Below are 26,439 nucleotides of genomic sequence, written 5' to 3' on the forward strand. Positions count from 1 at the left end.
AGTCCTTTGTTTGTAGAACAGAAAAGTGTAAACCAATAAAAACAAAACAACAAAAGTCAAGTATCAAATATGGTCAACAAATTCTACCATCCTACCCATAACCTATTTTTCCTTTTCTCTCCAGTTGTTCCTCAAGTATTAATATTCCTCAGATTAAATTCATCCTAATGACTTATTTCAATTAAAGTGCAAAGGACAGGTCACAGAACACTACTTTTGCCAATGCTTTCCCTTGAGTGATGGCCACTTTGTCATGCAACTCACACACTGCATGGCCTCAGCTTACCATTGCCAGTTGACGACCAATGTTTCCCATCGTTATGCCTCCAGCAAAAAATATACATGGCAACCAAGAACGGACATAGAGAAAATCTGGAGATGTGTATCTAGAATAATAGAAATATTTTAATAACCCACAGAGCTAGGGCAAGGGTACTCAAGGCAAGCATAATGAAGGTAAGTGAGTCTGTATATTAAACCTGCTAAACCCACTGCGACCCTCGGTTCTGAATGCAGTTATTGCTGATTTACAGAATAACCAGGTGACAAGGACAATACTTACTGATAAACACCATTGTAGACTAACAGTTGGGTGACAACGGTTGCTAAGAAAGCAATTCCAACACCAAGGCCAAAACCACTTCTAGATCTGTCAAAAGTCCACCACAGTCCTACTGACAGTGCAGCCAGTGTGAGGGAAAACTGGAAGTTGTTGTCGAAGTCTACTTTCTGAGACCAGTGCTAAGGAGCCATCAGAAACAAGGAAGCCAGTGACACCAACAATTCACTTCTCTAAAACGAGACAATCTGTTCCTGCTGGAATGTCCTCAACCTTCTAACACAACATACAACATTAGGTACAAATAAAACTATGTTTAAATGCCAAACACAGAGGGCATTAATTAACAGAGCCTACCTTCTTGTAACCAATATGGGAAAAAAATAGGCTATACACATTCCTCATTATAAAGTCTAGAGTACTCTTTAGAACGTACACTTCAGATAGTATTGCTATCTGAAGAAAAGAACAAACCTTTGGGGGTAAAAGAAAGAAAGGAAGGAAGGAGGAAAGGGGAAAAGGGGGGAAGGGGGAAAGGGGGAAAGGAAGGAAGGAAGGAAGGAAGGAAGGAAGGAAGGAAGGAAGGAGGAAGGAAGGGAAGAAAGAAAAGAAAAGGAAAGGAAAGGAAAGGAAAGGAAAGAAAAGAAAAGAAAAGAAAAGAAAAGAAAAGAAAAGAAAAGAAAAAAGAAAAGAAAAGAAAAAAAGAAAAGAGAAGAGAAGAGAAAGGAAGAAAGAAATTAGAAAATTAAGAAAGGAAGGAAGGATGGAAGAAAAGAAAACCAATAATACTTCTCAAAAAGGTTTACAATTACTTGAAAATCATACAGGAACTTGGAAATAGAAGAGCTGACAGCTATTTAACAGGGTAGCACATTGGCTATGTGATTTACTGACAGACACATTTTATAATAATGCAGTTCAGAACAAGAGGACCAAGGACATAGCATCCCTTTCTATTATGTCAACTGCTCTAGTTTTAATTTGTTGAGGATAAAGCCTTGAAGTGAACATTATCTCCCCCCTGCCAAGCTCTTCTGGTGCCTGTGACTTTCTAGCAGGGCACTTTGCTCTGAAGATATTTTATTTCTGGCACCCACTTAAGTCTATTCACAAATGTATAGCCCCTTTTGCTCAAAAATCTCTGAGCAGAATGAAGCCTTACAAATTCAATTTTCTGATTTTTTTTCTTCTTGCTAGAGGATTACACTAAGAAAGTTAATTCTGAGTGTCATTAAAAGGACATTTTCTATACCCCAGAGGCTCCACCTTGGCTGACCTGAGCAGACTCGCTGGCCTTGCCAGAACCTCAGCAATCTCTCCTGTCTCTGCCCATGAAGTCATTTCCTGATTCCAGTGATACTCCACTTTCCCCACCACTACCACCATTACCACATTCTCACTAAAGCATACAACCCCCCGCTAGCTGAATCCTTGGCATCGGGGACTGCTGTATGTTTCTCTCCTTTTAATTTTTTTAAAGGTTTTATTTATGTATTTTATGTATATGAGTACACTGTAGCTGACTTCAAACACACCAGAAGAGGGCATCTAATCTCATTACAGATGGTTGTGAGCCACCATGTGGTTGCTGGGATTTGAACTCAGGACCTCCAGAAGAACAGTCAGTGCTCTTAACCCCTGAGCCATCTCTCTAGCGCCCCCCCCCCCCCAGTATGCTACTCTCTTAAGATCAGTTTTAAAAGCTGGGCATAGTTGTGCATACCTTTGATCTTAGCACTCTCAGGCAAAGGCAAGTGGATCTTTTGGCATTTGTGGCCAGCCTGGCCTGCATAGTGAATTCTAGGAAAGCCAGGGCTACACAGACAAACACTGTCTCAAAAAGCAAGCAAGCAAAGAGATCAGTTCTTGTGAGTGGCTGATTTAGCAAGAAACTAACAGTTCATCTGAGCAAGTTTCTCTCTTTTTTTGGCTATCCTTATATATATACTCCGAAACACAGGGTTCTGAGCACTGATTCCTTTGTGCAAGAGACATTCAAATAAATGGATGATGGGATACAATCCTAATAGGGTCCTTCTCTGCTAACTAAATAATTTAGCACAGGAAGGAGGCTTCTAGGGTAAATAAGTCAAGTACATCAATTTCAGAGGCTGTATCTTGTAGTTTTCCAAACTCTACCTAACTTTTTTTTTCTTTGATAATTTTATTTATTTATTTATTTATTTATTTATTTATTTATTTATTGAGACAGGGTTTTTTTGTGTATCCCTAGCTGTCCTGGAACTCACTTTGTAGACCAAGCTGGCCTCGAACTTGGAAATTCCCCTGCCTCTGCCTCCCAAGTGCTGGGATTAAAGACGTGAGCCACCACTGCCCTGCTGATAATCTTTATTATTAATTTTTCCCTTTTTTTAATTGGATATTTTCTTTATTTACATTTCAAATGTTATCCCCTTTCCTGGTTTCCCCTCCAAAAAACACCCTCCTTCTATCCCCTCCCCGCTCCCCCTGCTCACCAACCCACCCATTCCTGTTTCCTGGCCCTGGCATTCCCTCACACTGGGGCACAGAGCCTTCATAGAACAAAGGACCTCTCTTCCCATTGATGTCTGACTAGGCCATCTTCTGCTGCATATGCAGCTTGGAACCATGAGTCCCACCATATGTGTGCTCTTTGGTTAGTGGTTTAGTCCCTGGGAGCTCTGGGGGTACTGGCTAATTCATATTGTTGTTCTTCCTATAGGACTGCAAACCCCTTCAGCTCCTTGCATCCTTTCTCTAGCTCCTTCATTGGGGACCCTACAGTGTACATTGGGGGCTCAGTACAATGGATGGCTGTGAGCATCCACCTCTGAATTTGTGAGGCACTGGCAGAGCCTCTCAGGAGAGAGTTATATCAGGCAAATATGAAAAATGTTTACTATACATTTTGTAAACAGTTTAGGTTTTCCTTAAAGGATGGATGTGGCAGCTAAGATTACAATGTTTAAGTAGTTCTCTTAGAAATAAGGGATAAAAATGAATAAAGCCAAACCCGCATTTAAAATTCTAGAAAGGGCTATTTAAACTCCTCCACCTAAAAAGACAAACAGTGAGACTGTGGAGACAGCCCAGTGGGGAATGGGATTGCATGCAGCAAGTAGGAGGACTCGGTTTATGATCCGAGTACCCACAGAAGAGCTGGGAGGCAAGGAAGGAAAACTGTAGGGAACAGTCACACAGAAGCTTAGTACTTTATAAGACGATTTAAAAACTAAAGTTAGAGAGAGACTAAATTAGCAGGGAGATACCTGCATTTCTGGATAATGCTGGTCCCAAGAACCAAGGGCTGCTAAATGAAAATCCCAGTGCTAGATGCTTTCCAGCATAAGTACCCCAGTGTAAGATACTTCCTTCTGAGCTGTGCTCCTCTTGCTATTCCTTTCGGTTACCTACTAGAACTAATTGGTAATAAGACTTTATTGCTGAAGAGAACATATATTTTGCTTGGTGGCAAGGTAAATAAAAATCAAAGTACAACTCAGTTGGAAGCATCTCTTTGCTGGCTGTCATAAAGCTGAAGGTGTTACACCAGATGCTGGGGGAGAAAAGGGTCCTACCAAGCTGTGAGCCCTACAATGTACAATACCAACCTGCCAGGCAAGATTTGTGCACAGCTGCACTCGTGGTATCGCTGTAATAAGGGTACTAACTATTGTCTGCTTAGATTCCAAACTCAGTTCAAGAGAGAATTCATATTTGGCACTGTAAACACAGTAAAAAACCCAAGGCTATGGAGGACTTAGGTCCTAGAGTTGACATTAGTTTAGCTAACTGTCACAGTGCCGTGCTGTCTTCTAAATATTTGCATTTATACCTATAGGTAAACACTAATCTGCTGTCCCCATCCTTAATCACAGAAGCCTCTTTTTGCAATGAAATGAATTGGGGGGTAAATACAGAACAGATGGCTCTCAAAGTGCCCGGAACCAGGGATGACTGAATGCTCATTCCTACACAGACATCTACACTACTCCCTCTAAGGTTCAAAGGTCATTGAGGAAGAGGACATGGAAAGGATGTAAAGAGCCTGACAATGACAAGGGCAGTAAATACTGTCTTCTGGACATGACACAGCGAATGCAGAAAGAATCTCAAAGGTTGTCTGCCTACAGGGGACCTAGTGATAGTCAATCACGGATGGAAAGAGGCTCAGGTGGAGTCTGGCCTCCACTCTGGGTACTGGCAGACTGTGAGAAAGAGACAATCGTCCTTTCCAGAGGTGTCTGCACTGAGGAGCCTACCAAGCTCCAGTGACTACTCTCAAGCGTACTGCCATACAGGCGATCCCGGAACTCAGTGGATCTCCAAACACATAAACAAACAAACAGCGTGAAAAAGTCAAGGATGTGGGAAAAGGACTTGTAGAGAGGAGAAAAGATAGCCATAGTGATCAGAGTGTGCTGTATACAAAGTGTATGAAACTCAATAAAGAACAAACTCAATAAAAATTATTAAAAAGAAACAAAGGCAGATCAGAGGTCAGGTGAGAGGCTCAATATAAAGTGTAAGAATCCAGACTGCATTGACAGATGTTTAGCAAGTTGATCACATGTTTCAAAATGAAAATTAAAAACCAGAAGTGTTAAAACAAAAACCCAAAGAAACAACCAACCACAAACAAAACACACTCAGAGTACTGGAGCAGAAGGGTCTAAAGTCAAGACCAGTTGGAGTTAGCTAGCACAGTAAGAGCCTATATTATAAACAGGTGTGTGTGTGTATGTGTATGGGGGGGTGCTTCTTGGTGCTGACTATAACCAATAAATGACAATATAACTTCTTTCAAAACAGACTTTTAAAAGAGTACCTAAAACTACCAGGGTCTTTACCTGCAAACCCTAAATGAAGAAAGGAAAGAAATGAGGAGAAGGGGCTTTGAAAATTCAATTTTTGAGTTAACAAAATTACATGTAAGGAATTTAATGGCCTAAGGAGCAGAGTGTTACCACAGGACTGAAAACCAGCATATCTACCCCTACTCTAAGCTCACAATTGCTGCCCTGGTATCTCAGCAACTGGGCCAACATTTAGACTGAGTGAGACCATCAGAGTTGATGGCAGAGAGGTTGTAGGCTGCCTTGTTACCGCATGTTTCAGAAAGGATACAGCACTGGCATGATTTATACCCACGAACACCGCCACGCAGCGCATGACACTGGACCACTCTCTCTTAAATTTATGAGGTTCTCCTAGATGCCTGTCAATGCAGGGGTACAACAGCCCAATCACAGCTGTGGAAAGAATAAAAAAAGTAAGTCATCGGCGGCACTGCACTGGCAGCCAGTAAGTTACACAATCACCACAGCCACTGCTTTCTAGATTCTTCCAACAGGGAGACTTACCCAGATGACTGGCCACCACTGCATCTTTAAACTTACCTTCCAAGGGAACCGAGAGTGGCAGCACACTGCAGAAAGCTGTGAAGAAGCTGCAGCACTCTACAGGCAACACACACTGAGGAGTGACTCATAAGGAGCCAGAGACACTAACTCACGTAGTTCCTAACAGTACCTTAGAGACCCGAAAGCCCCAACGCAGTCCACAGTATGTTCTCCTCAAACAACACAGTACTTAAATATGCTATAAACACATAGGATCTAAAGAGAAGCCAGAGGGTAGACTTGTGAGCTCACTCAACCTTGTCCCCTCTGCACTAGGCTCCCAAGGTCCTGACCATCATGTGATGCAGATCAGCCCTGCCTGGCTTCCTGTCTGTGCCCAGCAATCTCCTGACTCTGCTGTCCACCTCATCTTCTCACAGACCTCTCAGGTACGGCTCTTTGTACACACAGAAAGGAGAAAGGATATGGTGAGAATTACAAATTTGCTAGGCATGGCAGTGCACACCTTTATCCCTAGCACTGGAGGAAAAAGCAAGAAGATCACGGAGTTCAAGGTCATCTTAGTCTACTTAACACATAGTCAGACCACTGTCTTAAAAACAAATTTACAGATAACATGTAAATTTGCTGTTAAAAGGTAAGAAAATGTCATCTCAGTGGACAGCTCTTGGTTTGAGAAACAACATTCTTGACTAGCAAGATATCCATGACTAAGATCTAAACCATTCTCAGTCTATCCATAACTTAGTTAATAACAAAGACAAGAAATTTATGTGTATATTTTGTGCATGTTTCTGAATGTGTTCACGAAGCCATGTAGAAACCAAAGAAAAAGCCAGGGTGTCATTGCTCAGCCACCACCTACCTTGTTGTCTGAAACAGGATCTCTCACTGACCTGGAACTCACCAAGTAGGCTGGGTTGGCAGCCCAGTAAGCCCCAGAGCCCCAGCTGCAGCCACCTCGTCTGCACTGAATTACATGCAGGCACCACCCTATCTAGCGGTTTTCTTTCTCCCAGCCCTTCCCGCTTTTCTTCCCTTTCCTTTGTTTTGAATGTGAGTTCTGAGGGGTCAAACCAAATGCTAACAAGGCAAGCACTGCACTGACTGACCTATCTCCCAAGCCACAAGAACATTTTTTGATTTGGTAACGATTATTTGTTAAATTTGTGTCTACATATGCACGTGTGCCTGCTAGTATGTGCATGTGCATTTGGGTGCCCACAGAGGCTAGAAGCATAGGATCTCCAGAAGTACAGGAGAAGGGGGGAAGCCACCCAGTATGGATGCAGGGAAACAAACTCAGGTCAGGTCCTCTAAAAGAGCATTAAACACTCTTAACTGTTGCACCATCTCTCCACAAAAGCACACATCCTTTTAAAAATTTAAAATGTAAAATTAAAAAGGTAAAAGGAAAAGGAAAACTGGAAAGTAATTAGTATTAGAAAGCACAGGCACACAGAGCAATGGAACAGCATGCAGAAGAGACAACCTGGCTCCTTTCACCTAGAAATGAGATTGGAGCACTGCGTTCTTTTTACCTCAGCTTTGGTGAGTATTGATGGCTCACAGACCATCCTGAGACCAGTGACAAATCACAGCAATGTAGAGATCCAATGGCTGCTAAAAATTGCAAATTTCAGGGCCTAGGTGATGGCTCAGTTTGTGAAATACTTGCCTTGCAAGCCCGAAGAACGGAGTGCAAACCGAAACAAGAAAATCTAAGGTGGGGTGTATCTGAGGAGGGACAACCCAGGGCATCCTTAGGCCTCTGCATACCACCAATAGGCACATGTACACACACAAAGAAAACCTACATTATGGTCCTGTTTAAAACACACTAATGAAAAATCCCATTGGTTTAAATGACAGAATTTCAAAGTTCTACATGATTAAAATGACAAGCGTGCCTAATAATTGAAACATGTCTAAATGATATTTTTTCCTCAAGGGCTGTCACAAAACAGCTCATTTGTCATTCCCCAATTCTCTGTATAATAAACACATACACATACATAGATGAATAGTGATATTGATGCACCTACCTACCTGTCATCTACCATCCTCCCATCTACTACCTACCTATTATCATCTATTATCTACCTATGTATCAATTAATTTATCCTCAACCCCATGTCATCCTGCTCCTGTTTGCCTGTGCTTGAGTGAAAATGCAACCAGAACAGGTATTGCAAGTCAGTCTTCCTCAGCAGCTGATGCCACTGGTAAAGAATTATCACGCAGAGATGCTGGCATGTATGTGCAAAGGTGTAAATCAGTAAGACTGACTACGCAAGTGAGAGACAACTGAGAAGGGAAAGTGAAAACACAAAGAAGGAATTTAAATGGCCATGCTGCCAACCCTGGGATTTGCCAATAAAAACCCCAATCTGTTGAGTATGCACGGTGCTCAGCTGCTCACTGAGGAAGGATTTGGGAAAGCTTGTCACTTCCCATTACATGTCTTTCTTTCTTTCCTTTAAATAAAGGCATGGCAGAGTCTGATAGGAGTATACACAGCACAGTGAGGCTCCACTGTCTGAGAGCTCAGTGGAGTATGTCTGGGCTTCCTCTTCTCTCTCTGCACCTTTTTTTTTTTAAAAACAAGAGACTTAAAATCATGCTGTGTAAAATCATATGCAAATACAATCCTGCCTAATCAGATGGTTCTCAGATGTAAAATCACATGTCTTCTGATGTCTTTAAGTGATTCCCAGTAACAGTCTGCCAAGACTGAAGACAAAGGGGGTTTGTGAAGCACTGGTAGTAAGCCATCACTCTCTCAGGATACTGTGCTCAGTGCAGTGAGGCAGGAAAGGAACAGTTAAATTAGGCATCTAGCAACAAGGGGGGCTGAAAAAAAAACACAGTACTCAGCAAGACACACTTCCATGGAAGACTACAACAGAGGCAGGTCATGATTTCATTCAGCAACTACTTAAGCCCTATAATGTATCTGGCTCTTGATTATTTCCTGGGGATTTAAAGAGGGCTAGGGAGATGGCTGAGTTTGTAATGTGCTTGCTGTGTAAGCCCAAGGATCTGAGTCTGATCTTCAGAATCTATTCACACACACACACACACACACACACACACACACACACACGCACACATGCACACACGCAGCAGGCACGGTGGTGTACACTTGAAACCCCTTTGTACTATGAAGCAGCTTCCTGGGGTTTGCTGGCCAGCCCAGCCTACCCTACTTGGTGAGTTCCATGCCAGTGAAAGACTGTCTCAAAGACAAAATAATGCCACCACCACCAGCACCAAGGTAGATGGCATCTGAGATGTAGCAGTTGAACTTGTCCTCTGGCACGTGTGCGTGCACCAACACACAGACACACGTGGGCACAGACATGTACACACTAATAAACAAGAGGATGTGTTTCCATGGCAAAGTGACGGACACTACTGAATGCTGTTAAGTCCTGACTGGATATGGAGGGGTTCTTACTCTGTTCCTGCACATGAGGAGAAATAAGGTGTTGGGCTGTCTAGAAAGTTTCCATACAAGTGACCCTGCAGGCAGAAGGGAGGAAACAATCTCACAGCAGAGGGAGGACTAAGGACTGAAGGACTAAGGTACATCCAGAAACCAGCAGCATTACCAGGACACTCTAAGGCTCGACATGAAGGGGAACTTGGGGTCCAGAAAGAGTCAGAGTATTACAAAATGTCACAAGAAGGCTTTAACCCTGAGCATGGTAGTGAATCAGGAAAACCACGCCACCACATTGTGTCAGAGACAATCATTCTTATATCCCAGAGAGTTCAACAGAACACAGACAAGTGGTGTCAGTCAAAATCAAGGTAGGAAAAATCTCTAAGCCCAGGGAATTGGGGCCAAGACACCAATAGACCAGTGTAAACTCTGTAGGCTCACCTTGGACGGTGGGAACAAGGAAGGACAGAGACCTCTCCAAGAAAGAGGTGAGAACTGTTTAACTAGCAGGATCCTTTAAATGACCTTCTCAGGCTTACCTATCTGTGTGATTTTTGAGGTAACTTCTCTACTTCTTTTACCCACAATACAGAAATTGTCTTTTGAAGTATTTATTCTTTAGAGCTGGTAATGTTAAACCTCTAGTCCCAGTACCCAGGAAATGAAAGCAGGACAATCAGAAGTTCAAGGCTAGTCTCACCTACAGAGTGAGTTGGAGGCCTCATGGCATGCATTATTTTATTTCTTAATTATAACAAGACAATAGGAGGATATAATTGATAAAGGCTCCTTGGGGACTCTCCAGAACACAGAGCTGGTGAGTTCACAAGCCCCAGGGCTGAACCTACTACTATTATTTTGCTAAGTGGACATCTTATCAAGCTACCCTGTAAACCTTCATCACTATAGCCATAGACTAGTAGAGCTGTCACTTCTCATTGGAGAGGTTTCTTTGTGCAGTAGATGGCAGTTAACACAAAAAAGAGAGAGTGTCTGTAGACTGCTCAGCCACAAATGGGGCATCTATGTCACAGTCCCTCACGCCAAGGCTTAGGAACTATCAAAGAAGTCAGGATAGAAAGACTATGAGCACCAATGGTCAGGGAGGATCCTGATGAGACTATCTTTTGGGCATTACAGGGCTGTTATACTAGTGAACTCACAACAGCTGCCGCCGCCTGCATATGAAGAAGCCTGTCAATGGTCCAGCACAGAGCAGGAAACAGTTTCCCTAGTTGAAGAGTTACTGACAGCTGAGAGAGAGAGAATCAGTTTTCTTTAAGCATGTGGCCCCAAGCAGGTCAGCCACTATCCAATGGATTGGTATATAGGAAGCACAAATTGTACTTGGACTCTGTGAGATTACAAAAGAGGGGTCAAGAGTAAGAATATGAAGCTGGGATGTGGGAGGGGATAAGGCAGGAGTAAGAAGTGAATATAAACAAAATGTACTAGATGTGATGGCTATGGGAGCACAGGTCTTTACTCTCAGCACTCAGGAAGTGAAGGAAGGTGGATCTTTGAAGAGTTTTGGCCAACCTGGTCTATAGTATGTGTTCCAGGCCAGAGTTACACAGTGGGATCCTATCTCAAAACAAACAAACAAACAAACAAACAACAAAATTCTCATACAGTTAATTTCATATGAAATTCTCAAACAGTTAATACAAATCTTGTGTTTACTTGAAATATATACATATACAAATACATGTGGACAAAACAGGTTGTGTTTCTATATTTAGAGAGTAGAGGGAGGGAGGGAGGGAGGGAGAGAGGGAGAGAGAGAGAGAGAGAGAAATAATCTAAAAAAAAAAATAGGGGTCATGAAACTGAGAGAGTAAGGCAAGGATAGAGAATGGGAAAACCAAACATATTTTAATTAAAAAAAATACAGAAATCCCCCCCAAAATATTCTCTTGGAAAAAGAAAAAAGGAGGAAGAGAAGAAAAAGGGAGAATAATCCAAAGAAACTTGTGAGACTTCCCCAGCAATGCCTCAAGAAGCCACTGGCTTCCTAGGGACAGGTGACTCCTGTTTCTTTACAGTAAAGTGATGAACCTGGAGACCCTGGTGTGGATAGCTGATAGGTCTAAGAAACTTAAGTCAGGGGGATGCAGACTAAGCTACATCTTGGAGAGGGAAAAAGAGCTAGTAGCTACTGGGAATGTATCGTCTTCTGAGTTTAAGTAAAGGAAAATACAAGTAAATTTGCAGATAGAGCAAAGAATAAGCTACAAGTTCTATTGTCTATCTGGACCACTTCTTAGAGAATGATAACCCGGGGAAACCAGGCAGTGATGACTTCCCTTCCTGACTGCAAGAATATCCATCTGTTCATGTAGCAGGGTTACATCATTGTTCAGCAGGTTTCACAAAATTACTTGAAGATATCCTACAAGTCAACCTCAGCTTTGGACAGACATGCCTGCAACCTCTAGCTCTAGGATGTAGGACAAAAGTACCCATGTGTGTCATAAAGCATTCATGTACACTAAGCATACACAGTCAGAATTACAATCATCTTCTCCCACATGGCTATGACTACCTTCTATTACTTGTTATATAAAGCACGGTTGACCCACTGACCTTGGCATTAGATACAACTAAAGAGCTGTCCATTATAGAAGCTCACCGTCATTTGAACATCAGGACATGTTTCACTTAACCATTCCTGAGAATGGTCAAAGTCATTCTAGGAAGACTACTAGGATTTTAAGCTAAGACAGTCTACCTCATTGATGTCTTCCAGTATTTACTATTCTTCTGCTACATTTAAAAACCAGGCAGCAAGGATAAAAGCATACACAAAAATCTAAAAATACAACATCAAATTCTCAACTTGAATAAAATTATTCTACTTATTAAGTTTGTGTTTGCTTATATAAAAATGTTAAACAGCAGTGAATATTATCAAAATAACTTAGAGATGTTAAATGCTTCACCCCTAAGAGAATTGGCTTTATGGCTCAGTTGAAAAGGTTCAGGAATCAGGCACCGAGAGTACCTACTGGTTGACTCCAAGGACAACAGAGCAAGCAGAGATAAGCCTGGAGGACAGAAAGCAGAGCCACTGCAGCCTGAAGCTGGGATACAAAGGAATGAGGTTAGTGCCTGGGTATGACAGAAATGCCACCGTGGGGGAGCAGGACACACTATGTGACTGCATGCACAGGCCAAGAACATCAAACTTCACTCACAGAGGTCCACTGCACTCTATTTAATTTTATATCCTCAGTGAGGGGGTAAAGTGCTTCCCACAAAAGCATGAAGACCTCAAGCCAGATCCTTAGCATCTATTATAGAGTCACTACGGTGACACACGCCTGTAACCCCAGTGCTAGGGAGGTGAAGACAGGCAGTCCCTGGAGCTCAATAGCCAGCTAGTCTACCCAGTCAGTCTACCCAGGTTTAGTGAGAGATTGTCTCAAAAAACAATTTAGAGAATAATTGAGGAAGACAACCAACATTGACCTCTGGCCTCAACGTGCAGACATACATACGTTCATGCACACCACCCACATGTGCAGCCACGCATGTGTGTACGCATGCGCGTGCGTGCACACACACACACACACACACACACACATTGTTACTTAAGCAATACCTCATTCACGTGTAAGCGACACAGAACTGCCTTGCGCATACCTGAGGCTGTGCCGCAGCATGGTGGTACCCACCAGGCAGATGAAAAGATGCTCGTGATCACATCTGGTGGGAAAAGTGTCACGTTTCTCTGAATCTGAAGCAAGTTCAACACTAATGCCAGGAACACTCCAATGAAGAAGAGTACCACCCCGCGGATCACCACGTTCACACTCTGGCTGGTGACAGAGGAAATGTATGGGCCACACTTTTTAGGCCGAGGTGACTCCGTCTCTCCTTCCGCCATGGTTTCATAAGTTCAGTAGGCCTAAGCCGTAAAACAAAATGTGGCTTCCCAGTGGAAAAGGTGAACTGTGAAGTGAAGCAGACCAATGTTTCAATGGTACATCTTGTCTGAACGTGGGACCTACCAGAAATCCTACAAGAGATAAAAATAAAGAATCAGCCTGGGTCTGATACAGGACTGCACACGTTTTCACACTTCAGTACTAGTTAAGCGGAAACAGAATGAAACAATAAATGTGTTCACTAATTTATTTAAATTATTTACTTAATTAAGAAAATCCTTTAAAGGAGTCTTTATATGCATGTTGTAAAAAAAATGTTGCATGTGTATCTACTAGGATACAACAAGTGACTTAAGAGACCTCATCTAGAGCTAGAGAGGTGGCTCAGCAGTAAGAGGTCATGCAGAGGACCTAGGTTCCCAGCCCCCACATGACAGCTCACACACGCCTCTAGCTCCAGTTCTAGGGGAGTGATGCCATCTTCTGGGCTCTGTGGACACCAGGCATGCATGTGATACACATACAAATATGGAGGCAAAACAATCATAAATATAAAACACACACAAATCTTTAAAAAAGAGAGGGTTGTCAACAATAGGGTCTGCGATGAAAGCTCAGTGATAAAGTGCTTACAGCACAGGTCCGTGGACCTGGATCTGATCTAAGCCCTTATATAAAAAATCCAGGTGTGCTGACAAGCATCTGGGATGCCAGGGATGAAGAGGGAGAGACAGGAGGATCCTTCAGGCTCTCTGGCTGGTCTAGCTCTGTCACAAAACCACATTGGAGGACTAAGGCAGATCCCACTGTCTACCTCTGGCATGCACTATGCTGCTGTGCCAGTAGGGGAAGCAGAAGAAAAGCACCAAGAGAATGCAGCACAACCCAGTGACCACCTTTAAGGGGCAGCCTGGGGGTTCATTCACTCCTCTAACTAAGCCGACTGCTGGGCTCCAGCTAGGATCTCCCCAAGAGACTGCTGTGTTGTCAGTTTAGGGCTCACTCTTGTTGGGAGATGAGATTGGGAAGAGGTAGGATCTAACCCAGAGGCGAAGGTGGGGTTATGTGGGGGTACATGCTTATAACAATGATCAAGAATTTAATTTTTAAGGCATTTTTATTAGATATTTTCTTCATTTACATTTCAAATGCTATCCCCAAAGTCCCCTATACTCCCCCACCCTGCTCCCCAACCCACCCACTCCCGTTTATCAGTTTTAAACGTAGGGCATCATTAGTAACTCTGAATTGAACCAACATTGATTTTTAACCCTTAATATGTCTGACTCCATTACATCTCCTTCAAGGTCTCCTTCCCATTTGTCCCTCTCAAACTCATGGCCTATTTTACTCAATTATTATTGTCACATACATGTGTACTTGTTATCAGTACATAAATATAATAACTACAACCTGCTGAGTTGATTGAGTTCAAGTTATAACCATATGAAATGGGGTCCATTCCGTTGGACACATTGTATTAAACAATAGAATTTCCATACCTAGAGAAAATCCCTACTCTTGAGATTATGTGTCATAGGATGACCTTAACAAGTATTTTTAAAATTATGGGTTTATGGGTTTTTTTGAGATAGCAATCCTATAACGTTCATATCTGAAAAAGGGGAAAAGTTAACTTCCAGATTTGAATCAGCTAAAAATTAACTAGTTCTTGGGGTACATCCTTAATATTGGTTGAACAGAGTCAATATGTATGAGACATTTGCTAGAGTAATTTTGAGTCACCATAAAAGACATTCAGTATATTTTCTTTTATTTTTTCCCTTTTTTTTTAACGGTCACCCTCAATTACACAGAAAGCTGGAGGCCAACCTGGGCTATAAAACATCTTTCAAAAGGGAGGAGACAGGCACACACACCAACAGAATTTCTTAGGCTAGTTGGGGGCAATGTCCTGGGAGGGAAGAGACTGTGGGATCCCAGACCCTTTTGTTCCCTATCTGGTAATGCAATCTGACCCTCTCAAGCACACTCATGCCATCCACTAAGGTCCTCAGCAGAGCACAGATGATGCTAACTACTGACACCCTTGACTCTCCAGAGTGCTAAATAAAGTAAACTTGTTTTCTTTACAAAGTTAGCCTGCTTTCAGTATTTCCTTGCAGTAATACAAATTAACCAGCTAGTGCAGCAATCCTTGGTGTGTGTTAAAGATAAGTGACAAGCCTTTGCATGTAATAATCCAAGCACTTGACATGGGCAACTCATTTAACCCTCAAAATATCACTAACAGGATGGTGTGGTAGTGCATATCTGTAATCCCAGCACTTTGAAGGTCTAAGCAGGAAGGTACTGAATTCAAGACCAGCCTGGGCTGTATAATGATACTGTCTCAAAAACTGAAATAATGACACTGATAATAACAGCAATGACCCTGAGAGCTAAGTGTATTACAAGTGAAACAAGCAAAGGTCACGTCTATGCACCTAGCAAGAGGCATGGCTTGAATCAAATCCCTTGCTCTCATCATGATGGTAAGTTTCTCAAAATGCCAGGTCCTTGTTCCCAATGCATACTAACAGGTTTGAAATATGAAAATATCAAGTAGGCGTCTCTTCTGTCATTTAGTTTTGTCTTACTCAACTACACTACATCTACACAACTGCTTCACAATATCCTGGGCATCTCTGTAAGTCAGTAACTAAGGGACATGGCTTGTGAATCCTCAAACATTTTACCTGAATGAAGTTCATTTTATATGTATATGCGAGTGGGCCAGCTTGCCGCAATGCACGTGTGGTGGTCAGAGGACAATTAATGGAAGTCAGTTCTCACCTTCCACCATTGTGGGTCCTGGGGGCTCAAACTCGGGTTGTCACACTTAGCTTTACCCGCTGAGCCATCTCACACAGACAGAACCTCTAATAGCTAGCTTGTAATTCTCTGTAGAGCTGCTTTATAGGATATAAACTTTTTATGTCCGTCTTATTCACCATTAGATCTCTATTGTATCTCTCCATGAAGCAAGCTTCCTGCTTAGCCCACAGGAGTAGTTGCTCCACATAGCTTAAGCCAGGTTCATTCTTCTAGGATCAAACTCTCTGGCTCAGCAGTCCTTAGAAAGGCAAATCTGGAACTTAGTCATTTAATCATGCCTTTTAAGTGTGTACTTTTCAAACTACCTTAAATGAAAATTTTACAACAAAACTCAATGTCTATTTTCAGAACAGTGCTTACATATGGTCCATAGCCATATGGGCCCATCAAGACAGCTCAGTAGATAAAGGGGCTTGCCACCAAGGCTGATGACTTGAGTTAGATTCCCAGGACCCATACAGTAGATGCAAAGACTCAGCTCCTGCACATTGTCCTGTGGGCTCTACACACATAGTGTGGCATGTGCATGCCTACAAGTGCACGTACACACATAGACACACAGATACACAGAATAAATAGATGTAGTAAGAAACTTTTAAAGAAATAGCTATTATGAAATATGAAAACCCATAATTTTCAATGCCACTTAATGAACACTTAAACAACAGGTTTTTCTTTTTTAAGACAGGGTTTCACAAGCTGGTCAAGGTTGGTCTTAAACTTCAGATCCTCCCACCTCCACCACCCATTCTAAATGTACTCCTTACTCCTAGAGCTGAGATTATATGTGCTACCAAATCAGGTTTGTGTAGTGCTAAGAACCAAACCCAGGGTTTGATTTTTACTCACTGACCCATTTCCCAGCCCTGTGGAATAAAAATATAAATATACTACATCAGTGTGAAAAAATGCTTTAAAGTATAAAATAGCAACAAGCAAACAAACAAAATACCTCACATGGCTCCCTTACATACTGCATGAGACCAACAGCAAACCTGCTTCCTTTACTCTATATAGGCACAGCCACCCTACCCCTCCACAGAGCATGAGTAAGAGTCAAGAAACCACTTGCTCTGGATGTGAATTTTTCCAAAGCAGAATTAACAGCAACATATACCTTTAGTTCAATAGTATTTTTAGAAGGATAAATAACTTTAATTAGCTGGTCTTACCTACCTCCTGAGATAACTGGTCAGAACCTGTCAGAGAAGCCTTGGCATTCAGGTCAGAGGATCCCTTGCTGGTGGAAACTGTTCTGAGCATGGCATTATTTAGCATCTCTGGCTCCTGCCCACTAAATGCAGACCTCCCCCACTTGTGATGCCCCAAATTGTAGCCACATAATTTCCAAATGCCCTGGGGGGAGTTCTGTCCTCCAATGGAGCTGCTGACTGCTGGAGACTTCTCTTCTCACTCTGCTGGTCTACTGCAGACATTTTGGGCTGTTTATTTGTGTTTTCTCCCACTGCTGTTTATTCGACCTTTCCTGGCAGCCCTTCTTCTGTTTCCCACTTCACCCCCACAAGTTTACTTTAAAAATAACACAGCATTTGTTTCATGTTTATTTGAAGCAGAACCAAAAGACTAAGTGTGGTTATATCATAGCACAATGATATATAATTACCAGGGACAAAAATAAAGGCTACAAAATTTCACATCAATGTCCTAAAATTTTAGGACTGGAAGGGAGCCAGGAGACCATCTATTCCGGGCTGTATTTGAGCTTCATGCAAAGGAAAAACAAAAATGTGTATGTGTGCGGTTTTTTTCAGAGTTCACACACGTACTCAAAACTCTCCAGTATCCAAAGTCAACAGTGAGCCATCATATCAGATGAGGTGTGGCGACCCAACCCTGCTGAATGGACGCACCCCAAACTCGAGGTCAGATTGGGCTACACAGTGAATTTCAAACCAGCCTGGGCTACTGAGACCCTGTCAGAAAACAAAAACGAGGAGGAGGAGGAGGAGAATTTGGAGGAGGAGGAGGAAAATGTAGAGGAGGAGGAGGAAGAGGAGGAAGAAGAGGAGGAAGGGAGGGAGGGAGGGAGGGNGGAGGGAGGGAGGGAGGGAGGGAGGGAAGGAGGGAGGGAGGGAGAAAAAGGAGGGAGAAAGAGAAGGAGGGAAGGGGGGCAGAAGAAGGAAGACAGGGAGAGAGGGAGAAAGGGAGAGAGGGATGGACGGAGGGATGGACGGATGCAGGCCGGCCCAATCAACCTAACAGTTCTCGCAGTCACTTTTATAGTGTCACACACACAGTCTGCAGATGAATTAACAAGATCAAGAAAGAACTACTACAGTGGAACAGAGATATAATCCCAGCACGTAGGAGGTGGAGACAGGAAGATCTGGAATTCAAGGCTGTCTTTAGCTACACAGTAAGTTCAAAGCTAGCCAAGGATACATGAGACACTGACTCAAAACAAAACAGAAAACTAGATCTGGGCTGGGAGAAGTGATTTCTGGGTCCTCTTAACGTGTAAACACGTACAATAATCTGGTTGGTCAAACACATAGGCAGTTCCAGGGAAGTATTCATTACCTCCTAGACAACAGTGAAGTTTCTTTTCAGAGAAAACTATGTTTTATGGGCTGGGGAGATGGCTCAGAGGGTAAAGGAGCTTGTGATACAAGCCTGACAGCCTGAGCCAAATCCCAGAATCCCAAAGTGGAAAGATTTAACTTCTCAAAGTTGTCCTCTTGTTTCCACATGTGTGCTGTCTCATGAAAGCCCCCCCCCCCCTCTTCCCTGCACCACCACTGATGACCAGTCATAGCAAATTAAAAATTTTTAAATAAAAATTTAAAAGCACACTTATAATCTCAGCATTAGCTAGGAGTGTGGGGTATGCTAGAGGCTCTGGGAACAAATACAGCATAATTTATTTTAAAGATTCTTTGGCTATTAACAGTTTTTTGAAACAAATATACCTATATTTTAAGTATTATTCTTATATAAAAATGAAATTAGGTTCTCCAAAATTTTTAATCTTATTGAAAAACTTAGATCATAAAAAGTATATATATTTTAAGCATAATACCTCAATGGCTCCTAATGAGTCAATGGTAATAAATAGGCAAGTGTTTTTAATTCCATTGTATGAAATCAGATAGGCTAATATGTCCTTTTCTTTTTCTGTTTGAAACAGGATTTCACTTATGTAGTCAGGGCTGGCCTCAAATCTCTTGATTCTCCTTCCTTGTTCTCCAGAGTGTGGGGATTAGACTTGAGCCTCCAAACCTGGCTTAACTTTCCAAGGTGGCCAATCAACCTAACAGGCAGCCATGTCTGGGCCAACCACTTTGTCTCCATAAACAGAGTTCCTTCCACCTCTCTGCACAAACACCACACAAACATCATAGGTATCACATAGGAAACTTTTTTCTTTTTGTTTTTGTTTTTGTTTTTTCTGAGACAGGGTTTCTCTGTATATCCCTGGCTGTCCTGGAACTCACTTTGTAGACCAGGCTGGCCTCGAATTCAGAAATCCGCCTGTCTCTGCCTCCCAAGAGTTGGAATTAAAGGTGTGCACCACCACCGCCCTGCAGGAAACTATTTTTAATGTCCTCATGAACTACTAATTCCAAAACAATGCTTTCTACAATTTAAGAGAACACTTGACAAGAGGACATGCAGTAAGTATTCTACCTTGAGCCCTGATCTACAGTTTCCATAAAGTGCATGAATGAACACAGAAAAACAGTTTGCATAGTTTAGCTACTAGATCAGTGACAAATTATCAAAGCTGAAAAAATACTACCCCATGTGACTTAATAATGATAATGGATTCATATCGTTACCTTTAGATAGAAGAGAGGCCTAAGTAATTCTAGAGCACAAGTAAATCAATGTTTATGTTTATGTTCACCATCAAGATAATGCTTTCAGGTAAGCATTTGAGAAATGTATAGAAGTGAAATATAGTAACTTAAGAACTAGCTGGAATTTAGGCTTCTTTTGTTTTTTGTTTGTTTTTTTGTCTAGGTCGTTGACCTCAAACTCAATATATAGTCAAGAATGATGGTGAACTTATGATAAGATTCTCCTGCCTCTACTTCCCAAGCACTAGGATATCCATCGTGCACCACCACACCTGGTAAATCGAGTAACTTAACCATTTAGTTGCAAGCAAACAGGATTATTTATTTTTCAGTGACTAGTGTCACATTGGTAAGTTTGCATTCTCAGATGAATCTCTCTTCTGAGACTGGGTTAGATACATTAACAAATAAAAATGTTAAATTACTACCAACCCCCCCCCTTTTTAACACATGCTGTGTTCATTACAAAACAGAATGCGCATCAGCACGACAAAACCACAACTCCATGACATGCTTTAACCCTCCTTAAATAAAATCACACAGATATGACTCTCAAAAGGTGCTTAGAAGCTCTAGGAAGAAAAAGTGCATTTCCTCAGGACACCGACGCTCTTCTCTCCCCACATTAAAACCCAAACACAGAAACGATTAAACAAGCAACAGTCACACAGCGCACTGCTTTAAACAGAAAGCACAGAAAGCTTAGTCCTTAAAAAATGTTATCTACTGCTTGGTGATAATTTTCCACAAACAATAAAAACACTGTTTTTACTGAACTGTCCTTTATTTTTTCCTTTTCAGTATCTCTATCTAAAACACAATTATCAGTTTTAAAAGCATCAAATTTCCCCGAATACAAAACGACTCATAGATTGGTCATTTCATAAGAGATGCGAGCTGAATACTACGAAACCAAGTAATATCAGCGGTTACAAATCCAGAAAAAAGGATGGAGGAAGAAAACATCAGTCATTGTTTTCCCCCCCGCAGGTCATTAATTAACAGGGGACACCCCTTTATTCATTTTCGTTCAGTGGTTCACTATCTGGGCCAAACCCCAAAGCTAGGGCGGGGAAGGGGGGGGGGGCAGAGTTCAGGAAGCTCCGCATCGAAGCCTTGTTTGTTTTGTTTTGTTTTGTTTTAACCCAGAACTGGAGACTGTCTTTCATTGCTGTGGTTACTGAAACCAGCCAACATCAGTGTCCCAACAGTCAACTCAATTTGCTCTTTCTCCAAGAATTTCCTCACCAATCCTACAAAACAGTAAACACTTCAGGGTATCTATTTCACCCAACGACATAGTTAACACCACCCGCAAACAACTTTTCACTTAAGTTTTAACTCCTTTCGTGTCCCAAGCCCCATCCTCAGCAAAGCACTGTTTCCCTTTACCAGCCGGCTCATCCCCACAGAATGACGCTAAAGCCCCATTTACTATCACCAACCGACTTCTAGGCCCTGGCAACAACTGCTTGGCAGCACGCACTGATACATACCTAAAAGGTATTCACTTCCGATTCACAACCCCTATTCTTCAACTCAGGAGTCCTCTTATTTCGGTAGATTCTAAACTTCCTACGGTTATGTACCTAATTTCCATCCATCTCCCATACAAGCCTGAGTCTTCCTCCCAGACTACAAGGCACCGAGTCCGGGCAGGTGTACACTAGACAGCTGGCCCATCTCTGTCCCCAAACAGACCTCCAGGGTCGCCCTTTCCGCCGTCCTCCAGCCTTCTTCCACTCTGACAGTCCTCCACTGTCCAGGAACCTCGGCACCCCCCAAAGCCTGTCCCTCCATGAGCCCGCTGTTTTTTCCCTAGATCTCGCTGACCTCTCTCCAGGTAAGCCGGGGACCCCTCGCCCCAGCAGGCCCCACCTGCGGGTCCTGGATCCCCTAACACCAGCTAGGAGTGTTGCCAGCCTGCAACGTTAAAACATAAACAGCTCCTCTTCCCAAAAGCCACCGCCGTCCTCGAGCCGTTCCCGGCCAAATAAGCTCACCTGAGCTCTGCCCGGAGACCCCCAGTTCACCCCCGCCTCCGCCATCTTCAGGGACCGGCCCCCGACCTACTCCCCTCCCACAGCTCCGCCTGAGCCGCACTGCGCCTGCGCGGCCCGGCCGCTTCACGCAGACGGTAAGGGCAGAGGAGCTTCCGGTTGCCTCTGCGCACACTGCCTCCGCTCTGCGGAGACGGGGCAAAAGGACTTCCGGTGTGCGGGGCGCTCCGGGCTGGAAGGAGGCGGGGACCCTGTCTGGGAGCTGCGAAATCAGCTGTTGTTGGTGCCCTCGGGAGTCAGAGGTTCTGACGGGCGCCTGGACTCTGTGGGCGGAGTGAGGGACTCGTGCGTGCACGCACGCACGCGCGCGCAGCCCGAGACTCCACCCTCTGCGTGGGCCGCAGTTGCCAGCCCGGTGACAGGCTCCACGGTTGTCGCCTGCAACTTCTTCCCGCCTTGGAGTGTGCCTCAGTATCCTTTCTGAATACGGATTAAAGGCAGCACTTTGCATCAGCCGGACTCTCGAGAGACTTGCGTCAAAGACCAAGCAACACAAAACCTTATCACCTCTTAACTGTCAAAATCTGCTTTGACTTAAAGCGCTTCCTTCTTGAGACAGGGTCACACTGTGTAGCCTTAGCCGGTCTGACGCTACCCAGGTAGACCAGGCAGAACTCACCGAGAGCTACTTGTCTCTGCTTCCTTGGTACTAGGATCAGAAGTGTGCGCCACCACGCCCAGCTAAGACCTTCCTTTTAGAACTGGAACCCATAATTAGAGAGTGGATATTGTGCACTTTGGAGATGGTGCAGATGAGCTGTTGTTTTGGATAGAAAATGGTACAGAGAAGTTTTGTTTTCTTTATTCCTTGAAAATTTTAAGGTCTTGAAGTTCGAGTGGGGAAGTGGAGGGTGAATCCGGGAGATGTGTCAGGGAAGTGGGGAGTAAATATGAAAATGCATTGCATGAAGTCCTTAAGGACTCTTTTTTTTTAAAGAAAAATTTCATACATATACAATATATTTTGATCATTTTCCCTGCCCACCATTACATTCCTCTACAGAGTGTTTTTAAAGGCTAATAAGTGGCTTGATTACCTCCTCTGGGCTGTTCAATATATCTTTTGAGGGAGCTTAATCAAAAATATATTATGGTTGTGGTCTGATTGCATTGGTCTTAAGGAGAGTTTTGTAGGAACTATGGGCCTAAAGTAATTGCTATAATTTAGCAAGAGAATGTCATTTGGTTAAATGCCTTTGTTTTCATTTACTTTGAACTAACAAACAATCAGATAGATGCATCTTTAACAGTTTCTGATCATTTTATCAACACATTTATTTCTTAAAAGTAAGAGAAACTAAACTTGGACCAGAAGACTCAGCATGAACTAATATGGCTTTTCATGTATTTCTAATGGTTTTTGTCTAGCTAATCTTAAATTTAATTCCTGCAGGTTTTTATGCATAGTAATTGAAAGCCTAGGCTAATTCTGCTGCACAGATGAAGAGTTTTATAAGGAGAAATAAAAATACACATGGGATGGTTAATTGTCAACTTGGCAGGATTGAGAATCGCTATGGAAATACCTCTGGTTGTATGTCTGAGGGATGTTTCTAGAAACATTTTGGGAAAGAAGGAAGGAAGAAGCACGTGGATGTGAACAGCCCCATTAGGGTCATGAGTTGAATAAAAAAGAGAAAGCTCACTGAGCATCAACACTCCTCTCAGTTTTCTGTTTCTTTCCTGCCTATTCAGTCAGTGTGACCTCACGCTCGCCTCCGTACCTTACCCATGGTGATGGCCTGTGTCCTTCCTTAATGGGAGCCAAAATAAACCCATCCTCCCTCAAGTCCTTTTGCCAAGCATTTGTTTTTCACAGCAACATGAAAATTCAAAGCAAACTTATGTCAGGGTATGACTTAAGAGGGCGGTGAGATCATATTTATTTTGGCTTACTTTGAAGTTGGTTCTGTGCCATTGGACTGCTGGTGAAGACTTTTTGAAAGCTCAGTTGTGTCTCAGCACTGACTCCATATGTGAAGTCAGGCCCAATTGATCCTTTTTTTTTTCTAGGTTTTTCTTTTTATAGATACGAAGTAAAATAGTGAACCTGCTAATTTTTAAAGTCCTTTTAACCACTAGAAATTCAGTTTTTCTTTTTATAGATATGAAGTAAAATAGTGAACCTGCTAATTTTTAAAGTCCTTTTAACCACTAGAAATATCAGTGATTCGATAGTTCTGCTGTTGCCCTGCCCCAATAATACTTCTTGATTGTTCTTTCCGTGAGAGAGACCATTGGGCAAATTAGAAAGAATAAACACTGCTGCTTAATATAAGCAAACATCCACAGAAGTCATTGGGATGCCTTCACTTCCCTAAGAGCTTCATTTACTTCATTTACTTCTGTAAAGCAAGAAAAGCAGAAAGAACTTTTGCTTCTTTGAGATTATAAGATGAATCATTTACAATTTCATTTATCTCTTCTACAACTTCAACCTGAGCAGCTAGCAGACACCTTCAGACTTAATGGTAATTATTGGATGTGGGCGGATACTTCAGTTAAGGTTCTGAGAACCTGGCACTTGGAAATCTTACCCAAATTAAAAGCATCCAGACAGTAAAACCAAAGAACATGGCAGGTTTTTCTATTCAATAACTGGAACCCCAAATTCTAAAAACTATCTTATTTTTTTTATGGTAGTTTTTGTTTGTTTGTTTGTGGTCATATTTGAGTCAAGATCTCACTGTGTAGCAGGGGCTGACCTGAAACTCACTATGCAGACCAGGCTGGCCTTGAACCTGTAGAGATCCTTCAGCCTCTGCCTCCTAAGTGCTGGGGTCACAGGGGTCATGTGTCTGTATCACCAAAGCTGGAGGTTTTAATGTGAAATACTGCTTTTGTTTGGCCATAGCTTCTCTAATGCCAGGCTTATGGAAATCTGCCCTAGTATGGGGAGATCAACCACTGTAGTAGAACCTTTAAGATATAGGCAGGGCCTAATAAACAGCAATTATGCAATCTGGGCTCCACTCTCATGAATGGGGTGATTAAAGACTGGTATGAGTGAATTCATTATCAGAGAGCAGGTTGTTATAAGAAGAGCAAGCCTCTTGCCTCTCGGCAAGTTCCTGCCCTCTTACACGTGTCTCCTCTATATTATCTACCATGTTGCCTCATAGGTAAAAGGCCCTCCCCAGGTTCAACCAGCCTGGCCAAGTGTCTTAGACTTTGACCTTCCAAAACTGTGAGCTAAGTAAAAATCTCCATAAAAAGGACCCAGTCCCAGATAGTTTATTATCGCAAGCATAACAAAACAGACTAACACAGATACATAACTTAAGGGGCCTAAAAAGAAATTTTGCCTCTTTAAGATTATAGGATGAATCATTTCTTAGTTCATTCATCCCTTCTACAACTGTAACCTGAGCAGCTACTAGACATCAAGCACTGGGCCTTAAGAAAAAAGTAAATGGACAAATTCTTTTTTGCTGCTTACAGTCTAGTGAGAGAACCACAATAAATGGTTAAATTTATATGTAATAGCAATGTTAGTTATTTCTCTCATCGCTGTGATTAAATACCTGACAAGAAATGACTTGAGCAGTTTATTTTAGATCATGTCATAAGAAAGACTGCAGTCTGTCATGGTGGGAAAGTCTAAGGGGACAGGCGCATGAGTCTGCTGATCGTATTGGAGAATGGACAGGAAATGTGACTTAACTACAAAGCCTCCAGGCTCAGCCCAGTGACCAACTTTCTGCAGCAGGGCTCCACTACCTAAATACCACCAGGAGCTGGAAACAGTGTCCAAACACATGAGCCTAGGGGAGATACTGCATATTCAAACCACAAGTGTTAACAAGCTGTACCTTGAATGAACAGAGATACTTGGAGACTAAATGTGATTTCAAGTCAGAGTTGAAAACTGTGAAGGATCTGCCGAGAGCAGGCTGAAGAATAACTCTGAAGATACAATAGCTGGAAACTCAGTATGTTCCCAGAGTTGGCAGAAAGGCTGAGTCTCGAGGATGAGTGGAGGGAAGAGGGGAGGAAGATAATAATCAAAGATGGAAAAAGCTACAACTGAAGGCTATATATTAGCATCATGATTGGCCCTGTATTGTGTGTCAGGTACTGTGGTGTGCATGGGGGGTGGGAGGCACCCATGTGTACACAGGCACACGTTTAGTGCATGTATGTATGTGCATGTGTGTGCCAAGAAGTGATACTTGGTGTCTTTCTCATTCCCACCCTACCATAGTTTTTGAGACAAGGTCTCTCACTCACCCCGAAGCTCGTGAACTTGGCTCTCCTGGCTGACCAGCAAGCCTCAGGGACCCTCCTGTTTCTGCCGCCTCAGCACTGGGATCACAGGTCCATGCTACCATCCCCAGGTTTCATAGGGTTGATTCATTTACTCTTCCATGGCAAGCACTGTACCTACTGAACCATCTGTGCAGCCCTTGAATTCACTCTTACATCATGCATCCTAACCCCTCTGAATTCGACACCTGAGTAGTTCTCAGCATGACTGT

General features: G+C 42.7%; 1 protein-coding gene across 5 annotated transcripts in view; it reads right to left on the bottom strand.

The window, feature by feature from the left end:
• Insig2 (insulin induced gene 2) overlaps positions 1-26,439 on the bottom strand; it is a 29,129-nt gene that overhangs the window by 2,246 nt on the left and 444 nt on the right. The window contains exons 1-5 of one of the 5 annotated variants that reach the window (XM_021150000.2): positions 21,905-22,228; positions 12,998-13,373; positions 5,669-5,793; positions 563-729; positions 287-386 (exon numbers count right to left, since the gene is read on the bottom strand). In XM_021150000.2, the coding sequence (XP_021005659.1) occupies positions 287-386; positions 563-729; positions 5,669-5,793; positions 12,998-13,241 (636 nt within the window). In that variant the 5' untranslated portion in view covers positions 13,242-13,373; positions 21,905-22,228. The other 4 variants (XM_029476614.1, XM_029476609.1, XM_021150062.2 and 1 more) reach the window with 4 other exon arrangements.

The sequence above is a fragment of the Mus caroli genome, chromosome 1, assembly GCF_900094665.2.
Source record: "Mus caroli chromosome 1, CAROLI_EIJ_v1.1, whole genome shotgun sequence".
In the NCBI taxonomy this organism is placed as follows: domain Eukaryota; kingdom Metazoa; phylum Chordata; class Mammalia; order Rodentia; family Muridae; genus Mus; species Mus caroli.